Genomic DNA, 25,158 nt, shown 5'->3' on the forward strand with positions numbered 1-25,158 from the left:
GCCCTCCTCCACCCACACTGCGCCACTCCTCCACCCACACTGGGGCTGCGCCACTCCTCCACCCACACTGGGACTGCGCCACTCCTCCACCCACACTGGGGCTGCGCCACTCCTCCACCCACACTGGGGCTGCGCCACTCCTCCACCCACACTGGGGCTGCGCCACTCCTCCACCCACACTGGGGCTGCGCCACTCCTCCACCCACACTGGGGCTGCGCCACTCCTCCCACCACACCTGCCCTCCTCCACCCACACTGGGGCTGTGCCACTCCTCCACCCACACTGGGGCTGCGCCACTCCTCCACCCACACTGGGGCTGCGCCCTCCTCCACCCACACTGGGCTGCGCCACTCCTCCACCCACACTGGGGCTGCGCCACTCCTCCACCCACACTGGGGCTGCGCCACTCCTCCACCCACACTGGGGCTGCGCCACTCCTCCACCCACACTGGGGCTGCGCCACTCCTCCACCCACACTGGGGCTGCGCCACTCCTCCACCCACACTGGGGCTGCGCCACTCCTCCACCCACACTGGGGCTGCGCCCTCCTCCACCCACACTGGGGCTGCGCCACTGCGCCCTCCTCCACCCACACTGGGGCTGCGCCACTCCTCCACCCACACTGGGGCTGAGCCACTCCTCCACCCACACTGGGGCTGAGCCACTCCTCCACCCACACTGGGGCTGCGCCACTCTGCGCCACTCCTCCACCCACACTGGGGCTGCGCCACTCCTCCACCCACACTGGGGCTGCGCCACTCCTCCACCCACACTGGGGCTGTGCCACTCCTCCACCCACACTGGGGCTGTGCCACTCCTCCACCCACACTGGGGCTGTGCCACTCCTCCACCCACACTGGGGCTGCGCCACTCCTCCACCCACACTGGGGCTGAGCCACTCCTCCACCCACACTGGGGCTGAGCCACTCCTCCACCCACACTGGGGCTGTGCCACTCCTCCACCCACACTGGGGCTGTGCCACTCCTCCACCCACACTGGGGCTGCGCCACTCCTCCACCCACACTGGGACTGTGCCACTCCTCCACCCACACTGGGGCTGTGACGTTTAAACCAATTTGGGATTGTTAACTTTTAGGAAAAAAACTGACCATTTAAAATCACAGTGCAGTAATCACAAATCTACCATTAACAGGTTCCAATCATGATCATAAAGGCAAAAATGTCAAATCACCAAATACCTAACGCAACAATGCTGTAAGGAGATGGCTATGCATCTTTCAAATGATTTGCCACTCATCAAATGGTGAGACAGGGTCGACACCCACTTTGACAAATGAAACGAGAAGGGGCTTTGCGAGGTGGAATTGAGATACAGCCACTGAAAGGAAAGCCCAGTCCACCCACACTAAGGGACCAAGGGGCAGAAATGATTGATATGCAGCCATTGTCAATGGTAGAGGATATCAGATTGAATGCCCTAACGGCATATCTAGAACCAAGCTACAAGAAGCCGTGTTGAAAAACTGTGACAGCCCTGAAGGAGGAAAGTGCTGCAGGGACTCCACCCACACTAGTGAAGGCACTGAGCCATGCTGAATATTTTTTAAGTACGAAAATATTTAAGAAAATAATTCAACTAAAGTAAGAATAATGTAACACAATAAAATAACAATAACGAGGCTATTCATCCCAAAGGTGTTTGATGTGGTTGAGGTCAGGGCTCTGTGCAGGCCAGTCAAGTTCTTCCACACCGATCTCGAAAAACCATTTCTGTATGGACCTCGCTTTGTGCACAGGGGCATTTTCATGTTGAAACAGGAATCAAATCACATTTTATTTGGCTGAGTTACTCCTCCATTTAAGAAAATAATTCACTAAAGTAAGAATAATGGGGCTGAGCCAGTCCGAGTCTGTCGGGGTTACAGGTTCCATATGTACATGTAGGTAGGGGTGGCTATGCATAAATAATAAACAGCGAGTAGCAGCAGCGTAAAAAAGCAGGTCAATACAAATGTATTTATTTATTTATAGGGGACAATGCAACAGCAATATTACAATAATAATATTACAATATTAATCAACAGCAATATTACAATAATAATATTACAATAACGCAACATCCATGTAAATATGACGGAGTTATCCAAAAACTCATTTGCAGCCATAGTCCCAGGACAGCTAAGGACAATTACACAGTCACAATACACATACAAATACATTATATCCAATAATACATCATTCTAACAACAACACTATCATCAACTGTCGTCTTACATTCAGTTGTAGTCGGAAGTTTACATACACTTAGGGTGGAGTCATTAAAACTCGTTTTCAACCACTCCACAAATTTCGTGTTAACAAACTATAGTTTTGGCAAGTCGTTTAGGACATCTATTTTGTACATGACACAAGTCATTTTTCCAACAATTGTTTACAGACCGATTATTTCACTTATAATTCACTGTATCACAATTCCAGTGGGTCAGAAGTTTACATACAAACTTGACTGTGCCTTTAAACAGCTTGGACAATTCCAGAAAATTATGTCATGGCTGTAGAAGCTTCTGATAGGCTCATTGACATCATTTGAGTCAATTGAAGTTGTACTTGTGGATGCATTTCAAGGCCTAACTTCAAACTCAGTGCCTCTTTGCTTGACATCATGGGAAAATCTAAAGAAATCAGCCAAGAACCCAGAAAAAAAATTGTAGACCTCCACAAGTCTTGTTCATCCTTGGGAGCAATTACTTCGCACAGACAGAATTCTTCCACTGCAAATCTACCATTCCAGTGGTTTACTTGCTATATTGTATTTACTTTGCCACCCTGGCCTTTGTTTTGCCTTTACCTCCCTTATCTTACCTCATTTGCTCACATCGTATATAGACTTATTTTTCTACTGTATTATTGACTGTATGTTTGTTTTACTCCATGTGTAACTCTGTGTTGTTGTATGTGTCAAACTGCTTTGCTTTATCTTGGCCAGGTCGCAATTGTAAATGAGAACTTGTTCTCAACTTGCCTACCGGGTTAAATAAAGGTGAAATAAAAAGGTAGGTAGCCATCACTGTGGTAGATTGAAATGCATTGCCCCATAGCTGTCATATGCAGAACTTATGCAGGATTGTGAATTCACCTCATTGGCAGTTTAAAAGTTAGGAATATTTGTACATTCGGCAAATCCCTAAATCACACACAGTCTGATTTAAGAGGTGTGAGATTGGACATGAAGCTTCGGGATAAACACACATCTCATTCTCATTTCTGTGTTTGGCTAGGCTGTAACTGTGTAGAGAGAGCGTTTCGCTTCTTCTGTGGTTTTCGGTGCTTCTAATGACAACACTGTTTCTCTGGGAAGTCATCCAAACACAAACAAGACACACTCACAGTCACGCCAGCACGGTCACAAAAACACAAAAAGCACCATAACACACTCAGGGCAATTGGACTATCACCACACAACTGCAAAACAATGGTCAAACAAGTCCGATACAGGCCCCAGAAGAAGAAGTCATATCAGATTTGCTACTAGACAGAATCATGTTTTTCAAACCAACAGCCTGAAGAAAACCAAGGATGTGGTAGAACTGAAGCCAGGAATGTTGATCAAATCAAATTTCAAATGACTGGCCACTTCTGTCCCCGTATGCTCGTCTTTGTCGAGACTGCTCCATCAGTGGAGCAACACTGCCCTGTGTTGTGTGGAGCAACACTGCCCTGTGTTGTGTGGAGCAACACTGCCCTGTGTTGTGTGGAGCAACACTGCCCTGTGTTGTGTGGAGCAACACTGCCCTGTGTTGTGTGGAGCAACACTGCCCTGTGTGGAGCAACACTGCCCTGTGTGGAGCAACACTGCCCTGTGTGGAGCAACACTGCCCTGTGTGGAGCAACACTGCCCTGTGTGGAGCACTGCCCACAACACTGCCCTGTGTGGAGCAACACTGCCCTGTGTGGAGCAACACTGCCCTGTGTGGAGCAACACTGCCCTGTGTGTAGCAACACTGCCCTGTGTGGAGCAACACTGCCCTGTGTGTAGCAACACTGCCCTGTGTGTAGCAACACTGCCCTGTGTGTAGCAACACTGCCCTGTGTGGAGCAACACTGCCCTGTGTGTATGTTACCTGTTGATGTAGCTCAGGGCCAGGTAGGTGGGCTGTTGTTGCTCCTGTTTCTCCAGAACGCGAGGATCTGTGTCTAAGAGATCGAAAGAGAGAGAGAAAGAAAGAGTTGGATATTTAGTTACCGTAGAATAAATCTAGATAGATTATATGGATATTTAGTGCCTTCAGAAAGTACTCACACCCTGACTTAGACATTTTGGTGTGTTACAGATGGAATTCAAAATGGATTAAATTATGTTTCTCACCCATCTACACACAATACCCAATAATAACAAAGAAAACTTTATTGAAAAATGAAATTCAGAAATATCTCATTTACATAAGTATTCACACCCCTGAGTCAATACTTTGTAGAAGCACCTTCGGCGGTGATTACAGCTTTGACTTGTCTTGGGTATGTCTGTATCAGCTTTGACTTGTCTTGGGTATGTCTGTATCAGCTTTGACTTGTCTTGGGTATGTCTGTATCAGCTTTGACTTGTCTTGGGTATGTCTGTATCAGCTTTGACTTGTCTTGGGTATGTCTGTATTAGCGTTGACTTGTCTTGGGTATGTCTGTATCAGCGTTGACTTGTCTTGGGTATGTCTGTATCAGCTTTGACTTGTCTTGGGTATGTCTGTATCAGCGTTGACTTGTCTTGGGTATGTCTGTATCAGCATTGACTTGTCTTGGGTATGTCTGTATCAGCTTTGACTTGTCTTGGGTATGTCTGTATCAGCATTGACTTGTCTTGGGTATGTCTGTATCAGCTTTGACTTGTCTTGGGTATGTCTGTATCAGCTTTGACTTGTCTTGGGTATGTCTGTATCAGCTTTGACTTGTCTTGGGTATGTCTATCAGCTTTGCACATCTGGATTTGAGGATTTTCTCCTATTCTTCCTTGCAGATTTTCTCAAACTCTGTTAATTTTGGGATAGGGGGCAGCATTTTCACTTTTGGATGAATAGTGTGCCCAGACGTCTGAGGTTTGTCGTTTTTCAAAGCTTGGCCTACCGAATACACATTGAGATATGGATAAAGTTGCACCTCCTACGGCTTCCACTAGATGTCAACCGTCTTAGAAACTTGAATGAGGATTCTACTATAAAGGAGGGGCTCATGAGACCCATTCAAATCAAATCAATCAAATCAAATTGTATTTGCCACATACACATGGTTAGCAGATGTTAATGCGAGTGTAGCGAAATGCTTGTGCTTCTAGTTCCGACAATGCAGTAATAACCAACAAGTAATCTAACTAACAATTCCAAAACTACTGTCTTATACACAGTGTAAGGGGATAAAGAATATGTACATAAGGATATATGAATGAGTGATGGTACAGAGCAGCATAGGCAAGATACAGTAGATGGTATTGAGTACAGTATATACATATGAGATGAGTATGTAAACAAAGTGGCATAGTTAAAGTGGCTAGTGATACATGTATTACATAAGGATGCAGTCGATGATATAGAGTACAGTATATACGTATGCATATGAGATGAATAATGTAGGGTATGTAACATTATATTAGGTAGCATTGTTTAAAGTGGCTAGTGATATATTTTACATCATTTCCCATCAATTCCCATTATTAAAGTGGCTGGAGTTGAGTCAGTGTGTTGGCCAAATTTCTTCAGCCTCCTGAGGTTGAAGAGGCGCTGCTGCGCCTTCTTCACGATGCTGTCTGTGTGAGTGGACCAATTCAGTTTGTCTGTGATGTGTATGCCGAGGAACTTAAAACTTACTACCCTCTCCACTACTGTTCCATCGATGTGGATAGGGGGGAGTTCCCTCTGCTGTTTCCTGAAGTCCACAATCATCTCCTTAGTTTTGTTGACGTTGAGTGTAAGGTTATTTTCCTGACACCACACTCCGAGGGCCCTCACCTCCTCCCTGTAGGCCGTCTCGTCGTTGTTGGTAATCAAGCCTACCACTGTTGTGTCGTCCGCAAACTTGATGATCGAGTTGGAGGCGTGCGTGGCCACGCAGTCGTGGGTGAACAGGGAGTACAGGAGAGGGCTCAGAACGCACCCTTGTGGGGCCCCAGTGTTGAGGATCAGCGGGGTGGAGATGTTGTTGCCTACCCTCACCACCTGGGGGCGGCCCGTCAGGAAGTCCAGTACCCAGTTGCACAGGGTGGGGTCGAGACCCAGGGTCTCGAGCTTGATGACGAGCTTGGAGGGTACTATGGTGTTGAATGCCGAGCTGTAGTCGATGAACAGCATTCTCACATAGGTATTCCTCTTGTCCAGATGGGTTAGGGCAGTGTGCAGTGTGGTTGAGATTGCATTGTCTGTGGACCTATTTGGGCGGTAAGCAGATTGGAGTGGGTCTAGGGTGTCAGGTAGGGTGGAGGTGATATGGTCCTTGACTAGTCTCTCAAAGCACTTCATGATGACGGAAGTGAGTGCTACGGGGCGGTAGTCGTTTAGCTCAGTTACCTTAGCTTTCTTGGGAACAGGAACAATGGTGGCCGTCTTGAAGCATGTGGGAACAGCAGACTGGTATAGGGATTGATTGAATATGTCCGTAAACACACCGGCCAGCTGGTCTGCGCATGCTCTGAGGGCGCGGCTGGGGATGCCGTCTGGGCCTGCAGCCTTGCGAGGGTTAACACGTTTAAATGTTTTACTCACCTCGGCTGCAGTGAAGGAGAGTCCGCATGTTTTCGTTGCAGGCCGTGTCAGTGGCACTGTATTGTCCTCAAAGCGGGCAAAAAAGTGATTTAGTCTGCCTGGGAGCAAGACATCCTGGTCCGTGACTGGGCTGGTTTTCTTGTTGTAGTCCGTGATTGACTGTAGACCCTGCCACATACCTCTTGTGTCTGAGCCGTTGAATTGAGATTCTACTTTGTCTCTATACTGACGCTTAGCTTGTTTGATAGCCTTGCGGAGGGAATAGCTGCACTGTTTTTATTCGGTCATGTTACCAGTCACCTTGCCCTGATTAAAAGCAGTGGTTCGCGCTTTCAGTTTCATGCGAATGCTGCCATCAATCCACGGTTTCTGGTTAGGGAATGTTTTAATCGTTGCTATGGGAACGACATCTAATGAACTCGCACACCGAATCAGCGTATTTGTCAATGTTGTTATCTGACGCAATACGAAACATATCCCAGTCCACGTGATGGAAGCAGTCTTGGAGTGTGGAATCAGCTTGGTCGGACCAGCGTTGGACAGACCTCAGCGTGGAAGCTTCTTGTTGTTGTGTTTGAGTCAGTGGTCTGGCAGAGTGCCTTGGTCTCATGACGTGCGCTCCCGACAGAGTTACCTCTCGTTCCAGTGCTTTTCTTCAGACAAAGGAATTCTCCAGTTGGAACATTATTGATGTTTTATATTAAAAACATCCTAAAGATTGATTCCGTACATCGTTTGACATGTTTCTAAAGGACTGTAATGGAACTTTTCGAGTTTTTGTCTGGACGAAGTGCCTGCGCCTCATGAAGATGGATTACTGGGCTGAACACGCTAAAAACAAGTGGCTATTTGGACATAAATGATGGACTTTATGGAACAAATCAGTCATTTATTGTCAAACTGGGAGTGCCTTCTGATGAAGATCATCAAAGGTAAGTGAATATTTATGGTGTTGTTTCTAACTTCTGTTGACTCCAAAATGGCAGATATTCCGCCGCCCTAGTTAGATGGGGAAAGGCGGTGAACAGTCTTTCCACAGATTTTCAACGGGATTCAAGTCTGGGCCTTGGCTGGGCCACTCAATGACTTTCACTTTCTTATTCTGAAGCCATTCCAGCGTATGCTTTGGGTCATTGTCCTGTTGGAATGTAAATCTTCACCCCAGTCTAAGGTCGTTTGCACTCTGGATGTTCTCATCAACGACTTGCCTGTATTTGACTCAATTCATTGGTCATCTATGCTTACCAGTCCCACAGTCCCTGCTGATGAAAAGCATCCCCATAGAATGATACTGCCACCACCATACATCACGGTAGGGATGGTATTAGACAGGTGATGAGCTGTGCCTGGTTCTCCAGAAAGTGCTTTGCATTCAGGACAAATAGTTACATTTCTGTCTCATCAGACCAGAGAATATTTTGCCTTATGCTCTAAGAGTCTTCCAAATGCATTTTTTGCTAATTCCACGTGTGCGGTCATGTGCCCTTTTCTCAGGAGTTGCTTCCGTCTGGCCACTGGGTTCTTGGTCACCTCCTTCTGCCCGGTTGTTCAGTTTGGTCTGACAGCCAGCTCTAGGCAGAGTCTGGGTAGTTCCATATTTTTTTCAATTTCTCAATGATAGAGAACACTGTGCTCTTAGAAACATTCAACACTCTAGAAATGGTTTTATCCCCTTCACCCAGATATATGCCTCATCACACTTCTCAGAGATCTACGGACAGTTCCTTGGACTTCATGGTAGTTTCTGCTCTGACATGCACTGTGGTACCCTTCTATAGACTGTTGTGTTTCTTTCTAAATCATGTCCAAACAATTGAATTGGCCACAGGTGGACTCCAATCAAGTTGTAGTGACATCTCAAGGATGATCAAAGGGAATTAGATGCACCGGAGCTCAATTTGGAGTGTCATAGCAAAGAGGTGTGAATACTTACAGTACCAGTCAAAAGTTCAGACACACCTACTCATTAAAGGGGTTTTCTTTATTTTTACTATTTTCTACATTGTAGAATAATAGTGAAGACATCAAAACTATGAAATAACACACATGGAATCATGTAGTATGCAAAAACGTGTTAAACCAATCAAAATATATTTTATATTTGAGATTCTTCAAAGTAGCCACCCTTTGCCTTGATGACAGCCTTGCACACTCTTGGCATTCTCTCAACTAGCTTAATGAGGTAGTCACATGGAATGCATTTCAATTAACAGGTATGCCTTGTTAAAAGTTAATTTGTGGAATTTCTTAATGCATTTCAGCTGATCAGTTGTGTTGTGACATGGTAGGGGTGGTATAGAGAAGATAGCCCTATTTGGTAAAAGGCCAAGTCCATATTATGGCAAGAACAGCTCAAATAAGAAATAAGAAAATACTTTAAGACATAAAAGGTCAGTCAATCCGGAAAATTTCAAGAACTTTGAAAGTTTCTTCAAGTGCAGTCGTAAAAACCATCAAGCGCTATGATGAAACTGGCTCTCATGAGGACCGCCACAGGAAATGAAGACCCAGAGTTACCTCTGCGGCAGAGGATAAGTTCATTAGACTTACCAGCCTCAGAAATTGCAGCCCAAATAAATGTTTCAGAGTTCAAGTTACAGACAGCTCAACATCAACTGTTCAGAGGAGTGCGTGAATCAGGCCTTCATGGTCAAATTGCTGCAAAGAAACCACTACTAAAGGACACCAATAATAATAAGAGACTTGCTTGGGCCAAGAAACACGAGCATTGGACATTAGACCGGTGGCAATCTGTCCTTTGGTCTGATGAGTCCAAATCTGAGATTTTTTGTTCCAACCGCCGTGTCCTTGTGAGACGCAGAATAGGTGAATGGATGAACTCCGGCATGTGTGGTTCCCACCGTGAAGCATGGAGGTGGTGCGATTGTGTGGGAGTGCTTTGCTGGTGGCACTATAGGTGATTTACTTAGAATTCAAGGCACACTTAACCAGCATGGCCACCATAGCATTCTGCAGCGATACACCATCCCATCTGGTTTGCGCTTAGTGGGACTATCATTTGTTTTTCAACAGGACAATGACCCAAAACACACCTCCAGGTTGTGTAAGGGCTATTTGACCAAGAAGGAGAGTGATGGAGTGCTGCATCAGATGATCTGGCCTCCACAATCACCTGACCTCAACCCAATTGAGATGGTTTGGGATGAGTTGGAGGCAAGGAAAAGCAGCCAACAAGTGCTCAGAAAATGTGGGAACTCCTTCAAGACTGTTGGAAAAGCATTCCCGGTGAAGCTGGTTGAGAGAATGCCAAGAGATTTCAAAGCTGTCATCAAGGCAAAGGGTGGCTACTTTGAAGAATCTCAAATATAAAATATATTTAGATTTGTCTAACACTTTTTTGGTTACTACGTGACTCCATAAGTGTTATTTCATAGTTTTGATGACTTCACTCTTATTCTACAATGTAATTTTTTTTTTTAAATAAAGAAAAACAATTGAATGAGGTGGTGTGTCCAAACTTGACTGGTACTGTATGTAAACAAGATATTTTGTATTTCATTCTCAATAAACGTGCCAAAAAATGTATAAAAACATGTTTTCACTTTGTCACTGTGGGTTATTGTGTGTCGATGAGTGAGAATGTTTTATTTTTTTATTTTATCCATTTGGAATTTGGGCTGTAACACAACAAAATGTGTAATAAGTCAAGGGGTATGAACACTTTCGGAATGCACTGTAGATCATGAATATGGAAATGGCGCCGGGGTCTTGAAATCTTTCAGTATGTATACGCATAGTAAATCCGATGTGCAAGGGGAGGCAAAATGGTAGCAAACATCCAGTACAGTACACCGGTTTTGACTGAAAGTGCTTGTATATGGGGTTTATGACTTGATTTGTGGAGGAAATCAGTATGCAGTAAGGTGAGATGGGTGTGTGTGTAAATTCATGTCTGATTGATACTGTAAGATACTCACACTAGTCTCTCTGTTCCAGTGTTGTGTGTGGAGTATTAGTAAAGAAAGCCTATATTCTGTCCATGGTAGCAGAGGGTATCTAATTTACAACCCCTGGTTTCATTAAGTATTCTTGGTTACATAGCCCTCTCTGTAGCTTGGTGCTACTGTATGTACACTGCCTGTCAGGGGAGGGGAGGTTGATGGATATACTATATAATTACACACACACCCACACTTTTTCCAGCCTATTTGCCAACTCAGTAACATTGCAGCAGGGAGCTTCCACTGCCTGAGGCCACCAGCCCAAACTTCAAAAGCCCCCCTGCTAACTCAGTGTGTGTGTGTGTGTGTGTGTGTGTGTGTGTGTGTGTGTGTGTGTGTGTGTGTCGAGTCACAACTGCATAGTAGCACTGCCACCATGTGGTCAACAGGGTGACATTGCACTACATTGTAGAAATACAGTCAAATGATGAATACATATGCAATGCAATAGCTTGTGGTGAATGTGTACAGCCTAATTTACTTGGCCTACCTTACATACATACGCAACTCAAAAACGCAATTAGCTAAGCATAATGGCGATCATTAAAATTGCGGGCTGTCGCTGCAACCGCCTGCTACACAACTAGGCAGTGTAGTGTACTTGCTTGACTTTACATGTATCTGATGTACACTTATCAGGAGTCAAACATACTGTGCTACCGTGCATATACTAAGACATATGTTGAACTTTTAGAATGTATTGTGTTACTGAGTATCATTACAGTCTACATGTGTCTCCATACATGTATATGTTAGTGTGTGTATGAGAGAGCGAGAAAAAAAAAAGGATTTGCATGTTTTGTTTAAAGAATGCTTTTTGATTCCATATGGCATGATGGATCAAGGGGCATTGGGGGCAAAGTATACGACATCATAAAATCTATTTACTCAAACAACACATGTAGTATTAAACTTTACAATAAAATAACATTGTTTTTTGCACAAGGATGGGGGTGAGACAAGGGTGCACTCGAAGTCCAAACCTGTTCAAAGTTTACGTCAACCAATTAGCATTGTTGTTGGACACACCCTTAAAGATGAGGTCAGATTCCTGCTCTATGCAGATGACCTTGACCTACTGTCACCAACAGAGTAAGGTCAACAGGAACAACTTAACATTCTTTAGGAATGGAGCATCAACTGGGCAATCACCTTTAACTTTCAGAAAACCAAAGCTGCGATTTACTATCAGGAATCAATGCAACAGACACTCCTTCAAATTAGGAAATGGTTGAACATGCACAAATGGTACAACTACCTGGGACTAAAAATCAGTGCCTCTGGTGGATTTTGTCTGGGAGTGAATTCACTCAAAAGAAAAAACCTGCAAAGCATTGTACTCCATAAAAATATATATTTTTTAAATAAATATTCCTATCCAAGTCTAGTGCTAAATATTCAAGTGTAATTTTACCAATTGCAGTTTACGGAGGCAAGGGTTTGGGTCCAACCTGGAATTATGCTTATACGCATTGGGCGAAAAACCCAATAGAAAATCTACATACAGAATTCTTCAGAATTATCCCAAATACCCTAAATAATGCATGCAGAGTGGAACTCGGAAGATTCCCTTTAATTGTTAAAACTTCTCTAGGGTAGGGGACAGCATTCGGAATTTTGGATGAAAAGCGTGCCCAAATTAAACTGCCTGCTACTCAGGCCCAGAAGATAGGATATGCATATAATGGGTAGATTTGGATAGAAAACACTCTAAAGTTTCAGAAACTGTTATAGAAACTGTTACATAGTGTCTGAGTATAACAGAACTGATTTGGCAGGCAAAAACCTGAGAAAATCCATCCAGGAAGTAGGATTTTTTTGTTTGTTGTAGTTTTCTATTCAATGCCATTACAGTAACCATTGACTTGGGACTCAAATTGCAGTTCCTATGCCTTCCTCTAGATGTCAACAGTCTTTATAAAATGGTTTCAGGCTTGTATTCTGAAAAATGAGGGAGTAAGAGCAGTCTGAATGAGTAGACCCTGCAGTGTCACAGAGCTTTTTCATGCGCACAACCGAGAGAGTGCCTTTCTTGTTTACCTTTTATATTGACGACGTTATTGTCCGGTTGAAATATTATCAATTATTTAGGCTAAAAACAACCTGAGGGTTGAATATAAACATTGTTTGACATGTTTCTATGCGCTTTACGGATACAATTTGGATTTTTTTTGTCTGCCTGTTGTGACTGCGTTTGAGCCTGTGGATTACTGAAGAAAACACACAAACAAAATGGAAGTTTTTGAATATAAAGAGACTTTATCGAACAAAACGAACATTTATTGAGTAAATTAATGTCTTCTGAGTGCAACCATATGAAGATCATCAAAGGTAAGTGGTTAATTGTATCTCTATTTCTGACTTGTGTCACTCTTCTACTTGGCTGGTTCCTGTTTGTAATGATTTGTCTGCTGGGTGATGTTCTAAAATAATCGTAAGGTATGCTTTCGCAGTAAAGCCTTTTTGAAATCTGACATCGTTGTTGGATTCACAAGAAGTTCATCTTTAAATCTATGTAAAATACCTGTATGTTTTCTGAATTTTTATAATGAGTATTTCTGCATTTGAATTTGGCGCTCTGCAATTTCACTGGATGTTGGCCAGGTGTGACGCTAGCGTCCCACATACCCTAGTGAGGTTTTAATATAAAGAAAAGGACACTTACATTTTGGCACCATTTTAATCAATCAAATGTATTTATGAAGCCCTTTTTACATCAGCCAATGTCACAAAGTGCTGTACAAATCAATCAGATTGTTACAGAAATTAAAACACCAAATACAGACTCAGTGTCTACCAATTGGCTATAGAAAAAAGGTAGACACTTTTCTGTTGCCATTATGTCTATGTAGTCACTGTATGAGAGGGGAGGTAGACACAGAGATGCACCTTTTCCTCTACTGTGAGAAATACTCCCAAATTAAATAAGAAAATATCTCAATCAATTCCCAACTTCTGTCCATTTACTAATGACAAATAATTATTCTGGGTGAGGGAGAAACTGGAAATATTACTGCTAGATATGTATAAGGTTTCCATAGCCTGAGGAACATTCGGCTAAAAATCATGCTAGGCTTTCTCTATAGAAACAGGACATGTTTGTCCTCTACAAATAGAAGGCAAATTGTGCAAGCTACTTTTCTGTCTGTTATAGATTATGGGGATATTATCTACATGCATGCTACGGCATCCACACTTAAATGGCTGGATGCTACTTATCATTGCGCACTTAGGTTTATTACGGGTGCTAGGTACAGAACTCACCACTGTGTTTTATATCAAAATGTGGGTTGGACTTCGCTGTCCGTGAGACGAGAACAACATGCTCTCGTGTTTGTCTATAAAGCACTTCTGAATAAGCTACCTTCTTATTTATCATCACTCATCAATAATAGAATTATAATTCCTAAAACCAGGTCTCAAGCATGGATTACACTTGAGGCCCGTGTGATTTCCACAGAGTTGGGTATGGCTGCCTTTTCCTGTTACGCTCCTTGCCTATGGAATAGCCTGCAGACTAAACTTCAACTTGAGACTCTTGTCCCCCTGTCGCCCATTTTAAATATTTATTGGAGGATTTTTATTTTTGTATGGCTTGTAACTGTTTCGGGTAATGCAAATTCTTGTGCTGTTTGGGGAATAACCTGTTAGTGGAATAACCTGTCAGGGGAATAACCTGTTAGGGGAATAACCTGTGTGTAAATGTAATCTGTTGCTGTTTTGTTTGTCTTGTGTAGTTTCTTTAATCATTGTACCTAATCTGTATGTGTAAAGATGTATACGCAGGGCCCAGCTGTAAAAGAGACCGTGGTCTCAGTCTGTGTTCCTTGTTGAAATAAAGGTAGAAAAAATCAAATAAATTGTAAAAACGTACAAGTAATACAGTGCCTTCAGAAAGTCTTCAAACCCCTTGACTTTGTCCACATGTTATTGTGTTACAGTCTTTAAATAGTTTGCATTTAAATGTTCTGTCACTGATCTACACACAATAAGATCTACACAGACACACATCAAACATCTCCAATCTAAAATTAAATCTAGAATTGGCTTCCTATTTCGCAACAAAGCATCCTTCACTCATGCTGCCAAATATACCCTCGTAAACCTGACCATCCTACCGATCCTCGACTTCGGTGATGTCATCTATAAAATAGCCTCCAACACTCTACTCAACAAACTGGATGCAGTCTATCACAGTGCCATCCGTTTTGTCACCAAAGCCCCATATACTACCCACCATTGCAACCTGTTGGTTGGCCCACGCTTCGTACTCGTCGCCAAACCCACTGGCTACAGGTTATCTACAGTCTCTGCTAGGTAAAGCCCCGCCTTATCTCAGCTCACTGGTCACGATAGCAGCACCCACGCGCTCCAGCAGGTATAGCTCACTGGTCACCCCCAAAGCCAATTCCTCCTTTGGTCGTCTTTCCTTCCAGTTCTCTGCTGCCAATGACTGGAACGAGCTGCAAAAATCTCTGAAGCTGGAGACTCATATCTGCCTCACTAGCTTTAAGCACCAGCTGTCAGAGCAGCTCACAGATCACTGCACCTGTACATAGCCCATCTGTAAACAGCCCATCTATCTACCTACCTCATCCCCACACTGTATTTATTTATTTATCTTGCTCCTTTGCACCCCAGTATCTCTACTTGCACATTCATCTTCTGCACATCTACCATTCCAGTGTTCAATTGCTATATTGTAATTACTTCACCACCATGGCCTATTTATTGCCTTAACTCCCTTATCTTACCTCATTTGCACTCACTGTATATAAACTTTTTGTTTTCTTTTGTTCTACTGTATTATTGACTGTATGTTTGTTTTACTCCATGTGTAACTCTGTGTTGTTGTATGTGTCGAATTGCTATGATTTATCTTGGCCAGGTCGCAGTTGCAAATGGGAACTTGTTCTCAACTAGCCTACCTGGTTAAATAAAGGTGAAATTAAAAATTAAAAAAACAATACACCATAATGTCAAAATTGAATGTTTTTAGAAATGTTTACAAATTTATAAAAAATGTAAAGCTGAAATCTATTGAGTCAATAAGTATTAAAATATCTTGTTATGGCAAGCCTACATAAGGTCAGGAGTACAAATGTACCTAATTAATCACATAAGTTGCATTGACTCACAATAAGTGTTTAACCTGATTTTTAATTGACTACCCCATCTCTGTACCCCACACCTAATCTGTAAGGTCCCTAAATTAAGCAGTGAATTTCAAGCACAGATACAACTCCAAAGACCAGGGAGATTTTCCTCATGTTCGCAAAGAAGGGCACCAATTGGTAGATGGGCAAGAAAAACAAAAAAGAACAGACATTGACTATGCCTTTGAGCATGGTCAGTTATTAATAATACACTTTGGATGGCGTATCAATACACCCAGTGACTAGAACAGACATTGAGCATGGTCAGTTATTAATAATACACTTTGGATGGTGTATCAATACACCCAGTGACTAGAACAGACATTGAGCATGGTCAGTTATTAATAATACACTTTGGATGGTGTATCAATACACCCAGTGACTAGAACAGACATTGAGCATGGTCAGTTATTAATAATACACTTTGGATGGTGTATCAATACACCCAGTGACTAGAACAGACATTGAGCATGGTCAGTTATTAATAATACACTTTGGATGGTGTATCAATACACCCAGTGACTAGAACAGACATTGAGCATGGTCAGTTATTAATAATACACTTTGGATGGCGTATCAATACACCCAGTGACTAGAACAGACATTGAGCATGGTCAGTTATTAATAATACACTTTGGATGGTGTATCAATACACCCAGTGACTAGAACAGACATTGAGCATGGTCAGTTATTAATAATACACTTTGGATGGTGTATCAATACACCCAGTGACTAGAACAGACATTGAGCATGGTCAGTTATTAATAATACACTTTGGATGGCGTATCAATACACCCAGTGACTAGAACAGACATTGAGCATGGTCAGTTATTAATAATACACTTTGGATGGTGTATCAATACACCCAGTGACTAGAACAGACATTGAGCATGGTCAGTTATTAATAATACACTTTGGATGGCGTATCAATACACCCAGTGACTAGAACAGACATTGAGCATGGTCAGTTATTAATAATACACTTTGGATGGCGTATCAATACACCCAGTGACTAGAACAGACATTGAGCATGGTCAGTTATTAATAATACACTTTGGATGGTGTATCAATACACCCAGTGACTAGAACAGACATTGAGCATGGTCAGTTATTAATAATACACTTTGGATGGTGTATCAATACACCCAGTGACTAGAACAGACATTGAGCATGGTCAGTTATTAATAATACACTTTGGATGGTGTATCAATACACCCAGTGACTAGAACAGACATTGAGCATGGTCAGTTATTAATAATACACTTTGGATGGCGTATCAATACACCCAGTGACTAGAACAGACATTGAGCATGGTCAGTTATTAATAATACACTTTGGATGGTGTATCAATACACCCAGTGACTAGAACAGACATTGAGCATGGTCAGTTATTAATAATACACTTTGGATGGCGTATCAATACACCCAGTGACTAGAACAGACATTGAGCATGGTCAGTTATTAATAATACACTTTGGATGGCGTATCAATACACCCAGTGACTAGAACAGACATTGAGCATGGTCAGTTATTAATAATACACTTTGGATGGTGTATCAATACACCCAGTGACTAGAACAGACATTGAGCATGGTCAGTTATTAATAATACACTTTGGATGGCGTATCAATACACCCAGTGACTAGAACAGACATTGAGCATGGTCAGTTATTAATAATACACTTTGGATGGTGTATCAATACACCCAGTGACTACAAATATACAGGCACCCTTATTAAATTAGATGCCGGAGAGAAAGGAAACCGCTCAGGGATTTCACCATAAAGCCAATTGTGTTTTTAAACAGTTATAGAGTTTAATGCCTGTGATAGGAGATAACTGTGGATGGATCAACAACACTGTAGTTACTCCACAATACTAACATAAAGGACAGAGTGAAAGAAGGATATTCCAAAACATGCATCCTGTTTGCTATAAGGCACAGAAGTAATGAATGTGAGTATGTAATTATGGTTGCGTGTATAATGGCTCACAGATGTATTACATCCAAAGCCATTACAGACCAGAGCTAAAATATCTCTGTGCCATATTTAACAGCCTCTGTGTGTGTGTGTGTGTGTGTGTGTGTGTGTGTGTGTGTGTTTGGTCTTGGCCTTAGTAGCACTTTGGCTTCAGACTTTCACACCTCATAATTGAGAATGAATGCATTCTATCTTGCATTTCCTCTCTCCCTCACACACATGAGGTGGTCCACTGAGGTGGTCTTAATTAGCTTTTTACTGACGTACTTCAATCATTCTACCTAGATCCAGAAACCAGAACACTTAACTTAGACTACATACAGTCTCAGAGAGAGGACTGAATGTGTGTGTGTATATGAGAGAGAGAGAGAGAGAGAGAGAGAGAGAGAGAGAGAGGCTGGTGACCTTGTAAAAGGACAAAAAGCCAGGCCCAGCCAATGAGAATGAGTTTTTCTCCACAAAAGGGCTTTCTTACAGAAAGCTTGTCAGTTTCATCAGCTGTCCGGGTGGCTGTTCTCAGACGATCCCGCAGGTGAAGAAGCCAGATGTGGTTACACATGGTTTGCAATTGTGAGGCCAGTTGGCGTACTGCCAAATTTTCAAAAACGACACTGGAGGAGACTTATGGTAGAGAAATTATCATTCAATTTTCTGGCAACAGCTCTGGTGGACATTCCCGCAGTCAGCATGCCAATTGCACGCTCCCTCAAAACTTGAGACATCTATGACATTGTGTTGTGTGACAAAACTGCATATTTTATAATTACCTTTTATTGTCTCCAGTACAAGGTGCACCTGTGTAATGATAATGCTGTTTAATCAGCTTCTTGATATGCCACACCTGTCAGGTGGATGGATTATTTTGACAAAGGAGAAATGCTCACTAACATGGATGTAAACAAATTGTGCATAAAATTTGAGAGAAATAAGCTTTTTGTGCGTATGGAACATTTCTGGGATCTTTTATTTCAGCTCATGAAACCAACACTTTACAGGTTGCGTTTATATTCTTGTTCAGTATAGTTAGCATCCTATTGATGAATTATATGTCTCAAAAAATGTGCGCAAACACAGTGAATATAATGTAGACTTAACTGTTGGGGTAACTTAGGGTAAACCGCCACTGGGGGTAACACGCCCCCTGCCTTTACTTCTCACAGAAACCATTTAATGGTCACCATACCCCACCCCCACACAAATATACTCCAAATTTAATAAAAAAACATTTCTTGACTCTATTTCTTGAACTGCATTGTTGGTTAAGGGAATTTAAGTAAGCTCTGTATTCGGTGCATGTGACAAACAACATTTTATTTGATTTTCCCTGGTTGCCACTACTCTAAAAATGTCATAATTCTCATCACAATTTTTTACATAACCAAAAAATATTTTGAGGTAGGGTGGCCTTTTACTAATTACCTGGCAAGTTACTAACTACCTGGCAAGTTACGAATTACCTACAATTGGGCCGTGTTACATTTATCCCCACTCTCCTATATACACTCACGGTGTACTGCGAAGCGGTAACTTGCTTAACCATGCCGCTGCTAAAAAGTCTGGCTTGAAAATGTGCAGTTCCCGTATATTTAGGAGTTGAGAAATAAATAAAGTAGGAACGGAAAGCTTGGATTCCCCCATTTTAACAAAGGCCATTAAAACTGCTGCTTTCCCTGAGATTGCAAGAATTGTTGTGCATTGACTTGTCAGAATGCAGGTTTCCCTTCGTATTGCACTTGTAACTTGAATGCGCCTCAAGAGGAATATTTATCTCTCATAGAACACAAACTAGCTCTCACAGTCTCATGTCAGATTTCAGACGTTCATCCATGTTTCTCAAACATCAAATTTCAAAGTGTTTTAAGGTTAGGCATTAACTCAAATGGTTAAGGTAAGGGTTAAGGTTTGGGATAGGCTTAAGACAAACATCTGAAAACCAACTTTCTATTGCTGGATTCGAACTTGCAACCTTTGGAAGAGGCAAATTCTTACACCCATCCACAACACTCTAGGAAAACCGAAACCTACTTGAAGGTAACAGCGCTCACTGTTGCCTCAAGTGGCTGGTTTCCACATCATCTCCCGATGTCCTCAGACATGGATGGACATCGAATACCGACTTGTATCAAACATGACCTGGCTGTAGAACACACAACACCAAGCCTACTAGGTAAATATATAAACTTGTCTAATATGGGGTAGTCAGATTTTTCTATCCATCACTTATTTTGTTTGCAGAGGAAAAGTAAAATGTGGACTGTTCTTGCATCTTCAAAGTACGCTTCAACAGAAATATTTTTTCAAGTTACATATTTTTATGCCGTGGTGCCAAATATTTTTGCCGTGGCACAGTGCCACAGATAAAATGACTGCAGAGGAAACACTGAGCTCCCCAGTGCCAACCACATACATGTTACTTATTTGGTACATAATGTTGCCGCTACCGTCTCTTATGACCGAAAATAACTTCTGGACATCAAGACTGCGATTACTCACCATGGACTGGTAGAATCCTACTTTTCCATTAAAGAGTCTTGACGAGCCCGACGCGAACGATATACTGCTTTCTCGGGAACAGGCCCATATCCCCGTCATTTGCATGACGAGGAGGCGGAGAAAAAGGGGCCAAAGGGCAGGCTGCCTTCTGAGAATTCGTAGGCGATCGAATAAACCCCCAATTCCCTCCATTTTGCTAGCAAACGTGCAATCTTTGGAGAATAAAATCGATGACCTACGCGCAAGATTAAACTACCAAAGGGACATTCAAAACTGTAATATCTTATGCTTCACAGAGTCGTGGCTGAACAACGACACCATCAACATACAGCTGGCTGGTTATACGCTGTACCGGCAGGACAGAACAGCGGTGTCTGGTAAGACAAGGGGCGGCGGACTATGTATTTTTGTAAATAACAGCTGGTGCACGATATCTAAGGAAGTCTCGAGCTATTGCTCGCTTGAGGTAGAGCATCTCATGAAAATCTGTAGACCACACTATCTACCTAGAGAGTTTAACTGTCTACATACCACCACAATCAGAGGCTGGCACTAAGACAGCATTGAATGAGCTGTATTCCGCCATAAGCAAACAAGAAAACACCCACCCAGAGGGAGTGCTATTAGTAGCCGGGGACTTTAATGCAGGGAAACTTAAATCTGTTTTAATACATTTCTATCAACATGTTAAATGTGCAACCAGAGGGGGGGGAAATAAAATAAAATGAATAAAATAAAACTCTGGGCCGTCATTACTCCACACACAGAGACGCGTACAAAGCTCTCCCTTGCCCTCCATTTGGCAAATCTGACAATAATTCAATCCTCCTGATTCCTGCTTACAAGCAAAAACATTTAAGCAGGAAGCACTAGTGACTAGATCAATAAAAAAAAGTGGTCAGATGAAGCAGACGCTAAGCTACAGGACTGTTTTGCTAGCACAGACTGGAATATGTTCCGGAATTCTTCCGATGGCATTGAGGAGTACACCACATCAGTCATTGGCTTCATCAATAAGTGGATCGATTACGTTGTCCCCACAGTGACTGTACATACATACCCCAGAAGCCATGGATTACAGGCAACATCCGCACTGAGCTAAAGGCTAGTGCTGCCGCTTTCAAGGAGCGGGACTCTATCCCGCAGGCTTATAAGAAATCTCGCTATGCCCTCTGACAAACCATCAAATTGGCAAAGCTTCAATACAGGACTAAGTTCAAATCATACTGCACTGGCTCTGATGCTCGTCATATGTGGCAGGGTTAGCAAACCATTACAGACTACGAAGGAAAGCACAGCCAAGAGCTGCCTAGTGACACAAGCCTACCAGACGAGCTAAACTACTTCTATGCTCGTTTCGAGACAAATAACACTGAAACATGCATGAGAGCACCAGCTGTTCCGGAAGACTGTGTGATCACGCACTCCGCAGCCAATGTGAGTAAGACCTTAAAACAGGTCAACATTCACAAGGCACTTTCAACCTCTCCCTGTCCGAGTCAGTAATACCAACATGTTTTAAGCAGACCACCATAGTGCCTGTGCCCAAGAACACAAAGTTAACCTGCCTGATTGACTACCAACCCGTAGCACTCACGTCTGTAGCCATGAAGTGTCTTTAAAGGCTGATCATGGCTCACATCAAGACCATTATCCCAGAAACCCTAGACCCACTCCAATTTGCATACCGCCCCAATAGATCCGCAGATGATGCAATCTCTATTGCACTCCACACTGCCCTTTCCTACCTGGACAAAAGTAACACCTATGTGAGAATGCTATTCATTGACTAAAGCTTATTAAGCTAAGGACCCTGAGACTAAACACCTCCCTCTGCAACCGGATCCTGGACTTCCTGACAAGCCGCCCCCAGGTGGTAAGGGTAGGTAACAACACATCCGCCACGCTGATCCTCAACACAGGGGCCCCTCGGGTGCATGCTCAGTCCCCTCCTGTACTCCCTGTTCACTCATGACTGCACAGCCAGGCACGACTCCAACATCATCATTAAGTTTGCCGATGACACAACAGTGGTAGGCCTGATCACCGACAATGGCGAGACAGGCAATAGGGAGGAGGTCAGAAACCTGGCCGTGTGGTGCCAGGACAACAACCTCTCCCTCAACATGATCAAGACAAAGGAGATGATTGTGGACTACAGGAAAAAGAGGGCCGAGCACGCCCCCATTCTCATCAACGGGGCTGCAGTGGAGCAGGTTGAGAGATTCAAGTTCCTTGCGGTCCACATCACCAACAAACTACCAACTGCTCGGCCTCCGAACGCAAGGCACTACGGAGGGTAGTGTGAACGGCCCAGTACATCACTGGGGCTAAGCTGCCTGCCATCCAGAACCTCTATATCAGGCAGTGGAGGAAAGCGGAGGAAAGCCCTAAACATTTTCAAAGACTCCAGCCACCCTAGTCATAGACTCTTCTCTCTGCAACCGCACGGCAAGCGGTACCGGAGCACCAAGTCTAGGTCCAAGATGCTTCTAAACAGCTTCTACCCCCAAACCATAAGACTCCTGAACATCTAATCAAATGGCTACCCAAACTATTTGCATCGCCCCCCCACCTCTCTTTTATGCTGCTGCTCTCTTTTATTATCTATGCATAGTCACTTTAATAACTCTACCTACATGTACATATTACCTCAACTAACCGGTGCAATTGACTCACATTGACTCTGTACCGGTACCCCCCGTATATAGTCTCCACATTGACTCTGTACCGGTACCCCCCCGTATATAGTCTCGCTATTGTTATTTTACAGCTGCTCTTTAATTACTTGTTAGTTTTATTTCTTATTGTTATGCATATTTATTTCAAATGCATTGTTGGTTCAGGGCTGGTAAGTAAGCATTTCACTCTAAGGTTTTCACCTGTTATATTCGGCACCTGTGACTAATTAAATTTGATTTGATGTTTCAGTATGGTTAGCATGTAGCTAGCATACAACAGACACTTAACCTTAATTGCTCCTGTAAGTCGCTCTGTATAAGAGTGTCTGCTAAATGACTCAAATGTAAATGTTTCAGTATGGTTGGCATTTAGCTAGCATACGTACAGTTGAAGTCGGAAGTTTACATACACTTTAGGTTGGAGTAATTAAACTCGTTTTCAACCACTCCACAAATTTATTTTTCAATTTTTTTAAAATATTTTTTATTTTACCCCCTTTTTCTCCCCAATTTTGTCGTATCCAATTGTTAGTAGCTACAATCTTGTCTCATCGCTACAACTCCTGTACGGGCTCGGGAGAGACGAAGGTTGAAAGTCATGCATCCTCCGATACACAACCCAACTGCTTCTTAACACAGCGCGCATCCAACCCGGAAGCCAGCCGCACCAATGTGTCGGAGGAAACACTGTGCACCTCCGAGCACTCCCTAACCCGGACGACGCTATGCCAATTGTGCGTCGCCCCACGGACCTCCCGGTCGCGGCCGGTTCCACAAATTTCTTGTTAACAAACTATAGTTTTGGTAAGTCGGTGAGGACATCTACTTTTTCACGACACAAGTAATTTTTCCAAAAATCATTTACAGAAAGATTCTCACTTATAATTCACTGTATCATAATTGCAGTGGATCAGAAGTTTACATACACTAAATTGACTGTGCCTTTAAACAGCTTGGAAAATTCCAGAAAATTATGTCATGGCTTTAGAAGCTTCTAAACATCATTTGAGTCAATTGGAGGTGTACCTGTGGATGTATTTCATTATTCTATTATTCTGACATGTCACATTCTTAAAATAAAGTGGTGATCCTAACTGACCTAAGACAGGGAATTTTTACTCTGATTAAATGTCAGGAATTGTGAAAAACTGAGAAAAACTTTAAATACAGGGCACATTTGAAAAAGAGACCTAGGTTTTTCCTGTTAAAATAAAAGTACAAAAATAATTTGAATAATAAAGTATGTCAAGCAGAGATGGAAGAGGAAGTGAGACACCCCACTCACGGTTTATTTCTGGTTTAATGAAAGTCAGTGACCTAAGTAGAACATTCCCAGTTGCTATTAAATTGTGGCTATGGGAGAGACACCCAGTTAAGTAGACCGGAACTGACCTTTTTTTGTAAAGGTAAATGGCCTGAATTAACTATATGCATTTGTTCGCCATCTTTGTGTCAAGCTACCCAATGCTAACAATATACTGCAGTATGTTTAATTACAGTTAACATGTAGCTAGCCTAGAACACTGCTTACCAATATCTTGAGGGGGGGGATTATGTAAACCAGGTGCTGAGAAGGAGAGCAATAAATGTTCCTCAACTTTATGGCTTCCGTTCACCTAGCTGGACAGGAAGCAACTACACTCCTGATACCACCACGGTAACAAGAAGGGGTACACACTTAGGGTGAATGCGCGCACACACACACACACACACGTCTGTTAGTTCTATCATAACTAATATTTTGTATCATAGCTGTCACACTGGTCTAGTTCTCCCCTAAAGACAGTGTGTGTGAGCATGTGAATTTGTGTGTGTCTATATGGGTGTGTGTACCGACTGTGTATAAGACCAGTAAGTTGGGAGCACAAGGGAGTCATAAATATACTCAAAATTAGCATTTCTGTCATTAAATCAGCTACACATCAAACAGAACTCTACTCATTTCAACACAACATTGCTTTTCTGACCAACAGTCTACTACTGCCTCCTACTGGTCAAAGATAAGGCCACACCAAATCAAATCTTATTGGTAACATACACATATTTAGCAGATGTTATTGCGGGTGTAGCGAAATGCTTGTAAAAAAAACGTTCAGGGCTAATAGTATAAGAAATAACACACCAATAAAAACAAAATACTGCCATGTTGCTACGGAGCTGGATGCAGAGCTGCCATGT

The 25,158-nt window shown here is 42.7% G+C and overlaps 1 protein-coding gene across 1 annotated transcript in view; it reads right to left on the reverse strand.

The window, feature by feature from the left end:
• Positions 1 to 25,158, reverse strand: part of LOC115131280 (juxtaposed with another zinc finger protein 1) — a 42,069-nt gene that overhangs the window by 7,928 nt on the left and 8,983 nt on the right. The window contains exon 2 of the mRNA XM_029662861.2: positions 4,085 to 4,157. Coding sequence (XP_029518721.1) covers positions 4,085 to 4,157 — 73 coding nt within the window. The remainder of the gene's footprint in view (positions 1 to 4,084; positions 4,158 to 25,158) is intronic.

This window comes from Oncorhynchus nerka, linkage group LG7 (genome assembly GCF_034236695.1).
Source record: "Oncorhynchus nerka isolate Pitt River linkage group LG7, Oner_Uvic_2.0, whole genome shotgun sequence".
NCBI lineage: Eukaryota > Metazoa > Chordata > Actinopteri > Salmoniformes > Salmonidae > Oncorhynchus > Oncorhynchus nerka.